Here is a 17190-nt window from a genome sequence, read left to right on the forward strand (position 1 = left end):
TGCTTTTAGTAAAAAGAAAGAAGTAAATTTCTGTTGGGTGCCTTCCCATGTTGGGGTGGCTGGGAACGAGCAAGCTGGCCAGCTTGCTAAGTCAGCAGTCACCTCCCCAAAACCCAGAAGATGACTACTGCTACATCATCAGTGTCTCCATGGTCATATCCCTATCTGGTATGCCAAGGAGACAAGAAATGATGTTATGCAGGTTGAGGATTGGACATATAAGACTCACTTGGGTTCTTGATGTCTCATGAAAATCCTCCTTTTTGCAATGATTGTATTGTGCCCTTAACTGTGAGACATTTGCTGGTCGAATGTCCCAGTCTTGAGAATTTGAGACCTAGGTTCCGGTCATGGAGACATGACAAAGAAGGACATTTTATCCTACCTACAATCCTCGGTGAGGATTGTAATATAGAGCAATTATACATCTTTGTGAGGGAAGTGGGCCTCCTTAACAAAATTTAGACCATATACACATGAAGTATGTGTATGTATGAATAATATATTTGTACAGATATATGCATATATATTTTTAGATATTTTTTATATGAAACTCCTTTTAAACTTATTAATTTTTAGTTTCCCATTTAATTTTATTATGGCACCAATAACCTAGGTGTTATGACACCAGTGTTAATAGACATAAATCAATCAATCAACCTTGAAAGTGACTACAAGGCCCTCCCAATTCCTCTACGACAGTTCTGGCAGCTGTTGCAAACCCTTTTGCATTCCCTAAGGGGAGCACTTTGTGATTTTATAGAATGGCACCATAGAGCCTGAAGAGAAGTATTGGTTGGCTCAGGTCACTCCCTAATGTCTCCTTGCTGGTAAGATCCTTCTTTGGCTATGATCTGCTTGAGTAGCCTATTGTAGAGGAAATTCATAGAGCAAGCCTGTGAACAATTGTTCCTTGAGGGTCTTATCAGCAACAAAAGAGGGGCAACAACACAAACAGCATCCATTTTGTGGCAGACAAAAGCATGTCCATCAAAGGAAAGAAAAGCAACGAGGGCAAGGATGGAATGGAGCTAAATATGAGTCTGCAGGATTTGGAGGGGAGGGGGGAGGGTCATCCTTCACAGCACCACATGCTGAGGGACACTGCATTGTCTACAACAGGCTTGGGTGGTAATGCTTGTATCAACTCCACAACCCCTGAAATGAGTTTGTTTTCCAACAATTGGACCCTCCTTGTTGATGTACAAAAGGCTCTTCTATGGAGAGCCATACAGATGTTTTCATTCATCACCAAGTATGTGTCTTCAGTGTCACCAAGAAGGCATACTCTGAACAGAGAGGGATAGTCGATCAAAGATGAGCAAGAGGTAGTTCAACTGTCGCCCACCTGAACAGTTGGCAAGTCTAGGTGACCCAGAAAGGAGTGCATATGAACTCCCAACTGGCAAGCAATAGACTGGTCAGAAGGTTTCCTAATCAAAGGCCAAGCCATTCTGCATGCCAAACAGGCAATTTGTATGGCTGGGACTTCACTGGGATATGCTTCATGGTTAGTTTTGTTTCCTCCCAGCCAGAATAGGGAAAGATCCTTGAGGGTACCTAGCTTGATCCATGGTTTCCCCTGAACAGTTGAAACGGATCCTGGATCATGGCAAAGTCTTTCACTCCCTCCTCCAGTCCTTTGAACTGCAAAAATCTGTGTCTGCAAGGGCTCCTATTCCTTGCTCCTTGAGTAAGTCTCACAGACTCATTGGTGATAACAAGACAACCCACGTTCCAAAAAACAGCCTTCTTGACCACCTTGATTTCAGGAACCCGGATCAAGAAACTTTGTTCTCTGCGAAGGGGATAGAGCTTATCATCCACAGCCATAACAGCCTGTTGTCCCAACCCATAATTCTTGGCCAAGAATGAGAACCAGTTGAAATCCCCTTTTCTTCTACAGAAACTGGGTTTTACAGAAAAGACATTTTTCCTGGCTCAATTACTGCAAGTTTACGTCAATGTCATGGGTATCTTCCTAAATGGTCCTTTTTTCTTACACCCTACCACAACAAGCAGCTCTCGCTGCAATGGCTTATAGCTGTTGTGGTGTACCTATTTAAAGCCAACTCCACTCCTTCCCTAAGTCACATGAAATCCAGGTGGCACCTTGCTGGTTTTCTTCAGAAACTGTTCCTAAAAACATTACTGCCATGACGTAAAAGATGTTTGACTGTACTGTTTGTCAGTAGGTGGTAGGGTAAGTACCAGCCCCACAGAATAGTGGGAAGTGAGGCCCCTCGCTTTGTGCTTTCCTGATGCCCTGGTACTTCCGAGATATTGCAAGGACATAGCCATTGTCCTACATCCCAGCAAGTCACTGTGGAGGAAGTCACCTCACTGTCATAGAGTTAATGCACTCATACTAGTTCTTTATCCCTCCTTAAGCCCTCACAGTACTCCTGAAACAGAAGAGGAGAGGTGATCCCTCTTGTGACTTTACCATGGACTGTTTTTCATCTGAGTAGCAGGGATTGCTTTCTCAAGAGCAAGGCCTTTTCATCACCTGCCAGCTTCTTTTACATGATGAACAGTTACAGTATCATGAAACAGAGACATGGGTAAAACCTAATTTTGGTAGCTGCCACAGAGTCCTCAAACGCATCCACTTTTCCTGTCAAAAAGGCTTGGGGATCCTTGGTTGTTTCTTTCACAGAGAAGTCAAGTAATGTTGAGTCTACATGCCTCAGGTCCATTTATACTCCATCACTTTACCAACAATATTACTCAGTCTATTGTACGGAGTACCACAGGACAAGTTTGAGAAATTACAGCAGTTACCAAAGATAGGTTTTTCTAATGTCAATACCTGTTTTTTTATTCTCTCTCAAGATTGTGGACATGACTTAAGACATTTTAGATACAGTGATGCATATAGTTGCATTAACTATTTCTGGTATGTTGTGTTTAAGGTGTATTGACTAATTCTGGTGTGGTGTGTATAAGGTACTGGTATGTGGGAGTTAATAGATATTATAAATTCTATGCAGTGTTTTAACAACTTATCAGGTAATTATTCTGTTGCTGTTAGAAATTATTGCTACTGTAATTTACATACTTCTTGGGAATAATTAGTATTTGCTTTTCCCCAAGTCTTAATACCAATTGTTGTTTCCCCTTTACCCAAAGAACTTTTTGCTTTGCAATACCTGTTTTTAGAACAAAAAAACCATATCTTGATTAGATGATGTGAGAAAGCTTGTGGCACCTGGGGTCTTGTTGCTAAGGTTTGATTTTTCTTGTTAATCTTTGCCGATACATTACTTCATCAAGGACAATGAAAAAATTGTGTAAACATATCTACCAATAAGTGAGCCATTAACCATTTAAAATAAATACTTTAATCGTTGGTATTTCAACTGAATCTTACAATTTCAGATAGCACACTGGCTGCTTCTTGGTTAAAGAAAAAATAATGACCATAACTTGGTCCCAACTTGTCACTCTTATTGTCTACTAACTGGTATTGATCATATGGATCATTTTGTACCAAATTAAATCCTCTAACAGCTTATTCCAGTGGTTAAAAGGTGTAAATTTTTCATCTGGAAACTTTAAGAGTTCATACAATTAATGTCTCATTTTCTGGACGAGACATTAAATTACAGTTTTTTTTTTTATAACAACCCTTTTTTGCCACAAAAAAAGGGGAAAACTGATTTGTTATAAAAATGTATTTTAAGTTTGTTTATAAACCAAGAAATTATACCACCAAGTTGTAAACATTATTAGCCATGGTTTAATACGTGAAATATTGGATATTAAAATAACTATTAGTTACAGCTGTACCCTTTTATTGAGTACACCATGACATTTTGACTACAAATCGTATATAGTAACAATGACTATCCATTATAATCAAGAGGAAAAGTTATCAAGCAATGATTTAAAAAGAAAAAGGAAAAAACAAAACAAACTCCTCACAAACAAGATGTGCCGGACTGGCATTAAACTAAATACTAAATTGGAAGGAGCAAAATGGCGAGTGATTTATTTTTTAAGTTTATCTCATATGAGGGCATCACAATGCTATTTGTAAGGAGCTTGCTGTACCTTTATTTTCATTAAAAAAACAAGAAGTGATCTTAATGTCAGCTACTCTTAAGCACCAACTACAGCATTATTAACGAAATAAGGATACTTTTTACAACAAAAAAATAATCAATTTCCTCTAGTTGTGGTGCATATGACTTCATATAACAATGCACATTATAAGGTATGGGAAAAAAAATTGAAAACCCCAAAGATGCTCAATCAAGACTTATATAAAGGACATTCCCTACGAGGCATTTTTTCCCATATTAATCTTAAAAAAAGAAAAAAAATCTTATATTTCAAGTTATAATAGCACACATGCTAACACAATTGCCCTAGAGGTAAGTAACTTTCATACACATACAAACAAAGGTTACCTCATTTTTTTTCTTTTTTTTGTCCTTTCATTATATTCATTATATCCACTACAAAAGGCTTGAAAGCCCATTCAATTATTTTTTTTTAATTTAATAAAGTCCAAGTGCATAAATTGGGCACAAATGTCAATTTGCAGTAAGGCCTAAGGCGGCACTGTTTACCAACTAACGTATACACACCATTCGAGGAGGCAAGGATACTTACACTTGCCTACAACTCTAGAGATGGTGGCAGAGCGATGCAGTTGGCAGATAAGGCTTATGCTACGAGGGTACTGTCCCATCACAAGACCTGCAGTTAATGGCTGCCATGGAGGGCAAGTACAGTACTGTCCATTGCAAGAGAACTCGAATGTGCAGTTCATATTAAGCCTCATCTTGAGAAGTACACTTCATGGGAGTGGATCTGCCCTTCAGGAACACCACACTTTTTTTTGTAATTTTTAATGTATTTTTTCAGACACATTTTTGAGTTTGCCCAACTTAGGCCTTGTATCAAGAAGGCATTAGTTAGGAAAGCTTTCACTATATACTAGACATATGACAATATGATGTGGAATGATGATGTATGAGGATGCATAACTAATGGAGGGTGACTGTGAACATGAAGAATGACAATGAATCTGATGCAGTCATGACATTAATGATAATGATGGTGATGACATGATGAGGTAATGCTAACACATGGCGGGACCCTGCGACACCAGTCTCTACAGCCCCCCCACGCAGACACAAAACACAACATAGCAGAGCCAAATAGTAAAAAATTCCATCTAGAGCCATAACGTGAAGCTCTTTTCTCCTTACAGTACAGCACAAATTTTCCATATGCATATACTGTATTATTCTTTTCAACCCTATTCACAGACAAAAGAGAAAAAATATCAAGAAAAAAAATAAATTCATGTGATCATATATTGAATACAGCACATGCTGGTGCTGCTGCTTTCCAGTTAACCATCATCATAATCATCTCCGTTCCTTCTTTCTCTCGGTGGTTTGCGACGCAACAGGGGGTGAGTTTAGTGGGGGCTCCACTATTTCTCGTTGTTGTCCTATATTTTCTGTATTTTTTCACCCTTAATTACTGGATTGTTTCGCCTTATTTCCTCTGCGCCATGTTCACGATAGTCAAATGTGCATCGATGTTCATTAGAGTAACGATGCACTGAGCAGAAAAGGCCCCCACACCTACATGTGAAACCTGAAAATATTAAAATTTTCATACAATATTTGTCAAGTAATTCACTTTCAAATTAGCAATGCAATAAAACACATCCTTCAAAACAATAAAACCCTCAAAAAGTTTGGGATGCCAGTCTGACAGCCAAGAAAAAGTAACTCACACTACCTTTACTGTTTGTGGCATCAATGAAAATCTTGTAAAATTACAACATTCTCATAACACCTTGCAGGCTTACTGCATACCAATGACAATGCTACAAGACAAGGGATAATGCACACCATGTAAATAGCCATTATTTATCTTGAAATTTTACGATTACTTAGAATTTTGTTTTGAATCATTCTAACAATGTTTAAAACATTTTGAGGCAACACATACATTGTATACATGTACAGTAGTCAAATGAGCAACTTTATTACAGAATTCTAGGAAAATCATTCCAACTTACCTGTTAGGCCAACCTTCTTCTTGCACATCTGACACTTGTTTTTCTTCTTCTTTGCTCCATCTTTTTCAGAGCTGCTTGAGTCATTATCTGCCTCAGCTCCTTCAACTGCTGAGGCACCACCTTCCTCTGTGGCATCACACTTATCTGCAGAGCCAGGAACGGCTGCCATCTACATAAAAATGTTTAGATTAATTAAGTGTCTCTCCACAAAATAATGCTGTCCATTAGCCTACTTCCAAATCAATCTTTACTTTTAAAATAATCAACTCCCCTTTAAACATGCATGCATATCATAACTTCCAAAACTAACAAATCATCCCCTATAAAACACATGCTGAAATGCACTAAGGTTGAAAATCAATACACAAGATACCAATAGCTCACAAATTCCCATAACGTTAATAGTGTGCACAGAGGATATATGATTCAAATAACAAATAGAATAACAGCAAATTTATAAGCTTACCAGCACATTTTAATACAAATTGAGGTGTAACACTTATGTACCAGTTGCAATTCATTTGAAAGAATTTAAGAATTCTGTGAAACCTATTAAAATATACTACATCAAGACCTCTCCTTTTGCTGAAAACAAAATACTCTATTTCTACCTGTGTTAGGGTTTGCACAGTGGGTTGGCCAGTAGTAGTAGCAACAGTTACGGCCTGATGAAGTGTGGTTGTAGGGGGTGCCGGAGAGACCGAGGTTGGTGCGACAGAGGCTGTTGGCGACGTTACGTTAGAAGGGGGTTGCTGTTTCTTTTTCAGTGCGTCTTTATAGCACTTCGAACACAGACCATCTGTGTTGGGGGAACCAAAAAATCCACACCCCATGCGACAAAGGATGGGCCCAGCCTCAAGCTGATTACTCTCACGCTCCATCCTCCGGTCAATCTGTAAGCAGATATCTTATTTGAAATAACGAACCTTTCACAGTAACTTAGAATCTTATTTTTACACAGCCTTTTTAACTATTTTAATTACACAACTCATGTCGGTAGGTCTTAAGGACACTGACTTTCTCCATAAACTTAACTGATAACTTCGATCCTTGCAGTATACTATGTGGTAAATATGCATGATACAATAAAACAATCTCCCCATATTTCAATAGACAAATACTGGAATTGCAAAAATGTAAAACTATCCTTGGTGGTATCTTTAACAGGAAGAAGGCCACATGCAAAAGCAACTAATTGATGAATGAGGAGAAAATTGTTAGAAGGAAAGGTGGGACTGAAGCAACACCAGATAGTTATTGGCATACAGCTCCCCAAAACAAACGAACTGATATGAGTGGGCACTGGACTGACACATCAACTCCAGCTGCTATATTAGTGTCAAACATTTTATATACTAGTTCCATGTGAACATCCCACTATTATGTAATCTGACATATCTACTTTTCGTTTCTGAAGTAATCCTTCTGACATACAGACGACAGTGACTCTACCTAATGCAATGCCACAGATAGCTGAAAAGCTTAGCCTACTACTTGAAGCATACAATAAACTGACGGGTCAACACCAACAAAAAATGTAATTCTTACTGCAACAGTTCTGGACAAAAGATCATAACCACTGGGAGAATATATTACTTAATGTAGTAATTACTGTATCATGACTACCCTGCTACATTAGTTCACTTTCAACAGTGTTAATAGATATGCCAATATAAAGGGTTAATTCCAAAGTAAATAAAAATATAACTTAAATGCAAATATAAAACTCTTGAAGGTTAATGAAAAAACTACTCCTACAAAACCTGTAATCCCTAATGCTCTCTTTCCAAAAAGGTGAAATACTATCTACTCTAAACTATAAAAGAATAAACTTTAAACAATATTCTCTTGCATCCAGCCATGTAAATCCTATTCAAGCATTTGCTTGAAATCATCATTTGTTAAGACATTCAATGAATTCACTTGGGCAATAATGTCAAGCATAGAGGACCCAAGGTTTGGCTTAATTTTATCTATTTAAACAGTCACTAGTAAAGCCAAATGAAAACTACGTCAACTATTCAAAAATCCTTTACAGACATGTTGCTCTCAATATTTTCCATAATCTTAAATTTCTAAGAGCTGCCCTTTCATATCTGACCTGTTGCTCTCCTCCTGCCAGAGTTGTGGGTACTGGTTGGGGCGGGCAGCTGACGACAGCCGCCTCACTCCGCTTCCTGGAAGATTCCTCTGGGCCCAACAGCCACCACCTCCTCCAACCTCACACCTCTCGCACCCAAACCCTTAAATCAGGTTTCTTTTTTCTTCCTTTAGCACTTCAAGGCCTCAGACTATTATCTCCTTTTCTTCAATTTATTCTCTGAATGATAAGGAGTCTTAGAATTCCCTTGGCTTCACCAGGAGTGGAAAACCTGAAAATGAAAAAGAATGTGGATGAATTAGTGGTTATGTGACAAAGATAATCATCTTTAAGACATGTCAGCTATGTTAAGACCAATAATTCATACTGATTTTTATTATAAAACAAATGGATATTAAAACCAAACACAATGAATTTTTCCACAAAACATTTACCCTGAAAAGTGGCAATTAATGAAGCCAAATGAAACCCAGTGGTAACATGTGAGAGACCTTGAGAGAGAAAGTTAAATAGCACCCCTCCCCCAATTTCCTACTAATCCCCTCAACCACTTTACAACATTCACTCTCCCTTCTTCAGTACAATGTAATGTTGACCTACTGACCAAGTCAAGGTAAAATTGGCATTAAATTCATTTTGTTTTAAGAACAGAAAATGAAAACTAGATATATTCATACACATTAAATATATATATATATATATATATATATATATATATATATATATATATATATATATATGCTGGAATAAAACTATACCATCATAAAAACATGAAGTACTCTGCTAAAGATGTACAACACAAGCCTGTTGTTAAAAGCTGAAGAGAAAAACAAAGGAGGATGTGCTACATTCACTCGATCTCAAAAATACATTCAATATCAGTGAAAGTACTGTTAAATATTTCACGACTCTAACGAATTCCTCATGGCTCAAGAAACTACTATACTTCCCCAAGAGGTGTTTCAAATCAGTCAATCTTGACTTTCCCTGTTTTTCCTGAATCACTGTGAAATTGCTTTCACTGACTGACCCACTCTTACTTCTAACCTAAATGTCCATTAACAAAAAAAATGAAGTTTCCAAATATTCTGCATTATTATTCTAACTACATAAATAGGAACCGAAACTCATACCTACACAAGTGAAAGCATTTTAGCTTCCTACAAGAATCGGAAAGAAGGGGAAAGGGGAGGAGATAGCTAAAGAGTTCCACCACACAGTTGTAAGTAGGCCAACGCTCCACTTAGCGTCTCACAGGGGAGGGATGGGTGGGACTCATCAACCACCTGACGGCTACTGTTAACGAGAAAACTGTGTTATTTAGCCAGCGGTTATGAAATGCTGAAGAGCCAAACACTATGCATATCACGTGCAGCTCCTCTAGTCTCTTATTTATAGTTTTCTCTCGTAAAGCAGCCTACAATTCCGTCTCCAACCCTCGAAATTCTTTCATGAAAATCGGGTTATACTGAAAAGCATATATACCTTACAAAAAGGCCAGAGTTTACCATCATAATATTAGTGAAACAGATGACTGGTTCTTGCAAGAAACTAGCGAGACGAATTGCACATAAAACATACCATGATGCAACTCTGCAACGTTCTAGTAATTTGTGGTGGACGTTTTCGGTTGGATTGTGGGTTACGTTGTCTCTCTCTCTCTCTCTCTCTCTCTCTCTCTCTCTCTCTCTCTCTCTCTCTCTCTCTCTCTCTCTCTCTCTCTATTGATTAGAACTTTTACTTCCAGCCGATGGCGACATTTCATTCATGACGCATTCGAGCCTTCTTCTTCTAATCATTATTATTATTTTTAAGTATACAGTGTTGCCAGTGTTGTGCAATACTTTTATTCAATACAGTTTTCAAACTGATTATGTAATTCAACAATACTTATTCAATACAAATATTAAGCAATCATTAGATATTTAACTAACCAGAGATTTATAACTGCGAACCCAAATGAAACACCGATTCTACTAGAATAAACGTTTGTAGACATGCACATGTCCTTGAAAATTAACAAATCTCTCAAAGGGAAACGCACTCGATCCGTCGGTCGAGAAAACCAAAGCGCACTGCTCATGCGCGCTCTGTACCAACAACAATAATAGTTTCACTGTAGAGTCGGATGGTTAGAGAGTCACCGCATGGCCGTCATCTATGACTGACACGAGGGCGCGTGTTAATCAATGAACACTGATCGAATAAATCTTTACGTTTCAACAAGAGCGCGAGAGAGCAACTATTTCTTGACATTTCTCCTCTTCCACTGAACAACCGCTCCCTCCCTTCCCACCCTGACGAAATCCATTCATATAAATCTCTCCGTGTACAGCGATGTACTCTTGCCTACCTAATTCCGGTTGCCAAGCTCAGCCATACACGGACGCAGGCACACACAAACGCGAAAGGGGCGCGCGAGAGAGAGAGTTCCCCTTTAAAACATCCGTCCTAACGCACACAGTCCACAAATCCCCCCACAAAAAAAAAAAAAATACATGCACACACACGATGTTCTTCCAAATTAACACAAGCGCTGTTTTCTTCGAAAAGAAAAGATAGCCGACTGTTGCGCTAATCCTTGAACCGATGAAACGACAATGAACCAACGACCACTTCCTCAAAAAATACAAACTTGCGCAAGTGTACTATGGCTCGCTTCATCTCCCCCTTTTTTTAAGTGAAAGACGATTCACGTTAAGGTCATTCCTGATATATTAAATGCAGCTGCATAATTAATATATTATTAATCGCTATCATAATGCTGAAGCAATTTTTCATCTGCAAAAGCATCTTCTACCCTCGGGTGCATTTCTCTGACCCTAGGGAATGTAGATCGGAGTGAAGCAGGAAACGGTGATGTCAAAGGACGGGCCGTGATAAATACTCCGTACCCATTTCAGGTTAGCAAAATCCACTTAATTATTCTGATCTATTGCTTATAGATAAAAACCGACATTCAATTCACAAGAATCCCCCTTGTGCATGGAGGCAAAAAGACAGAAGTGTCTCAATATATCAAGTTCCTAATTCACAAAATACTCATCGGCACATAAAGAATGGACTTTACCGTAAGACGATGGCTAGTGGCGACAATTTGTGTGATTACTTCCCTTTTACGACAATTTGTGTGATTACTTCCCTTTTACGTATCTTTAACGATGAAGGTTATGTAACAATAAGGTGACGACTTGATTTCGTTCCTTGGGGTCTCTCTCTCTCTCTCTCTCTCTCTCTCTCTCTCTCTCTCTCTCTCTCTCTCTCTCTAGCCTTCACAATCAGCAAGGTTAGAGAACTTGTCCTTGATCCTCTCCCCCCCCCACCAACCAACCACGACCAGTCGTCAACTCTTCCCATGTGAACACTTCATGGGAGTTTTTGGGTTCTCTCAGGGTCTCTTCTCTTTGTGTGCCAATCTTCCTACACCCACAAAAAGTAAGGGAAAGGAAATCTGAAATATTGTCAATGAGCAAAAGAATAATTCGCATACAATACTACCAACTAGTAAAATGACCTTCAACCCTCAATCAAACAGGGGAATCGCTCACATGAAACTTACAAGGAACTGATGTCCAGTTCAGTCACAAGGACCAGCCATGGTACGCATAAAAATACTAATCAATGACGTGATACTATAAAACTGATATTCAAAACGGACACGAAAATGACTTAAAAAATATTTACCAGTGTTGCATAAGTCAGAAATATTGCTGAGGGCGTCATCACGAGTTCGGGTAATCAAAACTGCGTATATTCATATCCTTGTTTAACTATATGACTATCCGCACACTGTAATTAATATTTGACAATGGCTACAGCTAACAAGCATGCATGTTGTACTGGGGGTTACAACAAACGTTCTGACCTACTTTCCTAATACGTGCACTAACCTACAAGGTAATGGTGTATCTGAGAAGGTTAAGAGTTCGCTAGGCACATTAAATGACATTTTTACGTAAAAAAAAGGGAAATCACTTATTAAATCAACTTACATTTTTCAAGTGATGCTTTTTAAAACGAAATTTCGCGTATTAAAAACTCTTGCATTTTGACTGATTTCACTCCGTATAATTAGACATTTCATTCTTGAAAAGTCTGAGTAGACTGTACGATTATGCGTGTGAGCAGTTTGTAAACAAAATTTTGTTCACATTAAATAAAAAGTAGGAAAACACTCTCCAATTAACCTTAAACTCTATGCTGCGCAATATTCGAGGATCTGTAGATAGCAAAATTACCTCTGCAGGTCTAAACTACCAACATCACCACCACTAAGGGCCTTAAATATGCTTCATGGAGCTTGACATACAAACCCTCCCTGGAGACACACTACATCACACCAAAGGTGTTCTCGAGCACCACATCGGCATCGTCGTCGTCGTCTTCTTTTAAAGTGCTTGTTTTCCCATTTGTATGGGGGTAGCCACGATGTCTTCTTTTGAAGGACTTTGATTTGGCTTTGGGGTGGACTCTTCGTCTATTACCATACATTCCCAAAAACTTATAAACCAATAGAAATCCACGTTTGTTCATCTACGGTATTCTTTCTTATTCTAAATGTTTTTTTTTTTCACCTAAGGGCACTTGTAGGCATGTATGTAAATTAAACTAAAATGTGCAAGTTACCCCCTCCCTCCTCCCCAATATCCCGGGCGACCTGGCTACTAGTACCACGTCGAAATCTACTTGTATTAGTCAATCGGTATTATCAATATGACCTACAGTCGCCATCTTATCTATCAGAGCCAGTTCGTACACAGCTTAAGATAGCGTTATCATGTGGCTTTGAATAAACACAGCAAGTGACTCAGCTGGTAGAGGCGAGGCCACTGACAGGGCTCTCGGCTATTTCTTTCTTTAGACCGTTATATATGCGCTTTTATGTCAAAGAGTTCAGCTGGCCTTGAATAGGCAACCGAGTGAACACTTTTTCCATAATACGTTTGTAAGAGAAATCCTAAGAACTAGATAACGTTTACTGACATTGTGCAGTAATGATGAAAAGAATATACATTTACATGTATATATTTACCAAAGTGACCATAGCTGAGTAATGAGGGAACTAAAGAAAACATTCGTATACTTCAGAAGGCAAAAGCAGGGAAATAGAGGGAATTTGTAACAGAAAAAAAATGAAGCCTACTTGAAAGAATATGGTCCCTTGTTCATTCCAGACGGGCTTCCAAATGTACTTCGTCTTTAACTGTGCTGGACTAAAATATTTATATCACTTCTTGATAACAGTGTATTTGCAATTCATTAATTGATGACTTTACATTCCGGTCTGACAAAGGTTTGTTTACCTACCTTCTTAAAAATCGTTTTTTTCTTTGTTAGTAAAGGCTAAGATAAAAATTATGAAATTCTTTTAGTTCCAGAGAAGATATTTACAGTTGATTATGACACCTGTTACGGTACTTTTGAAAGATGCCTTCCAGTACTTAAAAAAGGAAAGTTTACCGCTTATGTACCAATTTACACCAACATTTCTGCTGGGTGATGCTGGATGAACCTAGCTATTTTTATGAAAAATACAGTATTATGCATTTAAAAGAAAAAAAGATTCCCCACTTTTAAACTTTAATCTGTATTCCACTAGTCACTTCTAGGAAAGGTTTTCAATTCCAGCCTAAGTATGAGTATTTTTGGATGTAAATGCGCATATTTACAAAAAAAATTATATCACCTTATAATAAACTTCTTAAATGTTATTTCATTTTATATATATATATATATATATATATATATATATATATATATATATATATATATATATATATATATATATATATATATATATATCATGAAGCTACAAATGTCGTTTAATATCCAATTCACGCTACTTCGTGAATATCCTCGATGGGGAATTATCACCGAAGGTGAATTTTATAAGTGATACATGGATCGGTACCGCCAGGTCTCGATCCCTCGACACAGTACCTTCCAAAGACTCCAGTCGACGGTCAAACCACTGAGCCAATGAGACCCGGCGGTACCGATACATTCATCACTTATAAAATTCCCCTTGGGTGATAATTCCCCATCGGGGATGTTCCCGAAGCAGCGTGAATTGGATATTAAACGATATTTGTAGCTTCATGAATGTATAAAAATCACAGTGATAAAAATTTCATATACATATATATATACATATATTATATATATTTAAAATATGCAAATCTTCTATTATAGCATGGTTATGGGCGACATCCATCCAAAAGGCTAGCTGCATTGACGCAAGTATAAAACAAGTTATGGCTGTTGATGGATAATTTTATAGTAAAAAAAAAAAACTATAACCGGTGCATGAACAAAACATCTGTATTTGAACAACCGTACGAAATGTTCTTAAGAGTAAGTTTACTCGAAAAATAGACTCTTGTTAGTGAAAAAAAAGTTGAATTTTCATCCTCGAACACAAGAATGAGAGAGAGAGAGAGAGAGAGAGAGAGAGAGAAACTCATTCTGACAAAAATAAACGACGTCGGTAATCCACCACACTACTGCACAATCGGCCAAAGAAAATCTCATCCCAAGACGCAATGCTCCACAGATTTTAGAAAGTGACCCTCCTTCCCATGACTAAACCCGGGCCACGTATCCTCTAGAAATTCCCACAGTAACATAAAAGAACAGCAGAAAGTGACCCGGCTCCTCCTTATACAACCCCATACCGAGATCCAAGCCAGAATAACGTCAAGAGCAGCAGCAGTAGTAACATGCGACCAAGCGACCGACAGACCTACTGACGATCATAGCATGACAACGCCTTGGTCGTGCAATACTTTCGTCCGTCGGATTCGGTTCCGGAGGGCCGTGAAGCGTGAGAAAACCGCAACCTCCTTTGGCCCGTCGACTTCCCTCTCGTTGCGAGATTCTCCTCAATGTCGTCACTCACTCACTCAAGTCATGTCGATCGATCACTTGTTCACTCATTCACACTCATGGTCGTATGTTGAAAAAACTATGAATGCGTGGCTGTAGGCTCAGTCTGTATATTCGGAGGCTGAGTGGACAGGCTAATGGAAGCACGGTGGAAAAAAATGTACGAAGCCCTGGCCGTAAAGGAAGTGCAGCCTATATTAACGACGTCGCTTCATAAGAATGTAAGAAGCTATCAAATATGACCATGACAAAAATATGGAAATTATAATTACACATTACTCTCACCAACCCAATATCTCTGGCCCCCAAGGACCGCTATATGGAAAGTGGAAGTTGTGGTTTTTGACAAGGTGAGAACTCCGGTGTGATGACTAAGTGGAGACATGTTTCATGCTATCAATGCATTACTTAAATTCTCTCACGATATCACATGAGAGTGTGGGGGGTTTCCCATCTGTGCGCTCTTCATTTCTGAGGATCACCTCAACAGATTAATCGGAATTCATGCTGCAGGATATATAGCCTACGCATTTTACAGCAACCAAATTTCCGAGAGAGAGAGAGAGAGAGAGAGAGAGAGAGAAAAAAATAATAATCTACACGTTAAAATTTACCAGCATCTCAGAAGAACTTTTCAGAGCATGCATCAAGCATAACGTGACAATGCAACCGTCATCCCTAAAGTCGTCACAATTCCACCACAGGCATCACCCCTCCTCCCCCCTAACACATACTACTATTTACACTAACCCACTCCTCTTCCTCTCCGCCATACTCTCCATTCCCCCCCACCCCCTCCTACACTTTCCATCTCTCAAGGAGGAATTTCCTACTTCCGCGTGAGGACTTTCCACGCCCACAAGGAGGTACTGAAAATTCCTTAGGACTGGCGGTGAAATTTCTAAGTGAAGGGAGAAGGTTTCATTCCTTATGCAATTAAGAATACGTCATACTTTTCATAAACCACTACAAATTCGAAAACGGGGAAAACAAATTTCCTCAATATACCATAACCAGTTGCACCAGTGTATAACTATACATTTAAGGTCACATGATGGGTCGACATTCATTTATCTTCAGGATTACGTATTTGTGAAAAATTTACAAAACTCCTTTGGTGTATATATTCCTTTCCTTGCTAAACCTTCCATCCGTAGCAAACATGCTCCAAGCATGTTTTGACCAGAAAACGTCCCCATGAATCACGAGGAATGATGCAGGACGATAACTATCTTGTGAATGAAAGCCTCTTCACATTACTGACTCACTGCAAAGCGTCATGTCAACTCCTCTCTCCTCCTAGATTTGGTTCAAACGGTGATTCAACTACTCGACTTGAGGCTTAGTCATCAGCACTAAGGGAGGGAGGATGTGTTGAAGGATGTGAGGGATTTATCGATATTAATCTCTCTCTCTCTCTCTCTCTTTCTCTCACATATGTGTTGCAGAGTATTAACGTTCTTTTAATGTCGCAAACTTTCACAAAACTGCTGTTTTTTTACGAGTATATTGGCAATGCTGTTAATCTAAGCCTTGGTATTAAGCATAGCCTAGTCGTGCATGTAAAGAACTTTAATATTTTAAGTGTTGTATGCATGCCTCGATACGGTTAGTTTTTTATTCTCATAACACAGGTTGATAGTTAGTTTGACCTCAGAGTTATTATACCTGGTATCAACCTTGTTTAGGTATTAAAAACACTAATAGTACATTGTATTAATATATATATATATATATATATATATATATATATATATATATATATATATATATATATTATATAAGGCTATATGTTGTATATATTATAGATCTATAGATAGATATAGGCTATATCGTGCTTTTTAATTGTTTTCAATACATAAAAAAGGTTCATACGACAAAAACTGCTCTGAAGTCAAACCTTATATCACCGTATCTTATGAGAATAAAAAAGCAACCGTATGGAGGCATGCATACAACTTAAAATAATAAAGATCTTTACATGCACGACTATCCTTAATACCAAGACCGACATTAACAGCATTGCCAATATACTCGTGAAAAAACAGCAGTGTTGTAAAAGGGATAGATTGCAACATTGAAAAGAAGGTTAATACTCTGCAGCACACCTGCAATCGCAAGTTCATCATCAGACACACCCTTCTATGAACACACA

General features: G+C 38.3%; 1 protein-coding gene across 33 annotated transcripts in view; it reads right to left on the minus strand.

The window, feature by feature from the left end:
- Positions 1-3776: 3776 nt before the first annotated feature.
- drn (doctor no) overlaps positions 3777-17190 on the minus strand; it is a 169035-nt gene continuing 155621 nt past the window's right edge. For 30 of the 33 annotated variants that reach the window (XM_067091518.1, XM_067091522.1, XM_067091528.1 and 27 more), the window contains 4 exons: positions 8151-8421; positions 6661-6942; positions 6050-6218; positions 3777-5619 (listed from right to left, as the gene is read on the minus strand). In XM_067091518.1, coding sequence (XP_066947619.1) covers positions 5471-5619; positions 6050-6218; positions 6661-6930 — 588 coding nt within the window. In that variant the 5' untranslated portion in view covers positions 6931-6942; positions 8151-8421 and the 3' untranslated portion in view covers positions 3777-5470. Of the gene's footprint in view, positions 5620-6049; positions 6219-6660; positions 6943-8150; positions 8422-17190 lie in introns of those variants that run through there. The other 3 variants (XM_067091550.1, XM_067091549.1, XM_067091551.1) reach the window with 1 other exon arrangement.

This window comes from Macrobrachium rosenbergii, chromosome 48 (assembly GCF_040412425.1).
Source record: "Macrobrachium rosenbergii isolate ZJJX-2024 chromosome 48, ASM4041242v1, whole genome shotgun sequence".
NCBI lineage: Eukaryota > Metazoa > Arthropoda > Malacostraca > Decapoda > Palaemonidae > Macrobrachium > Macrobrachium rosenbergii.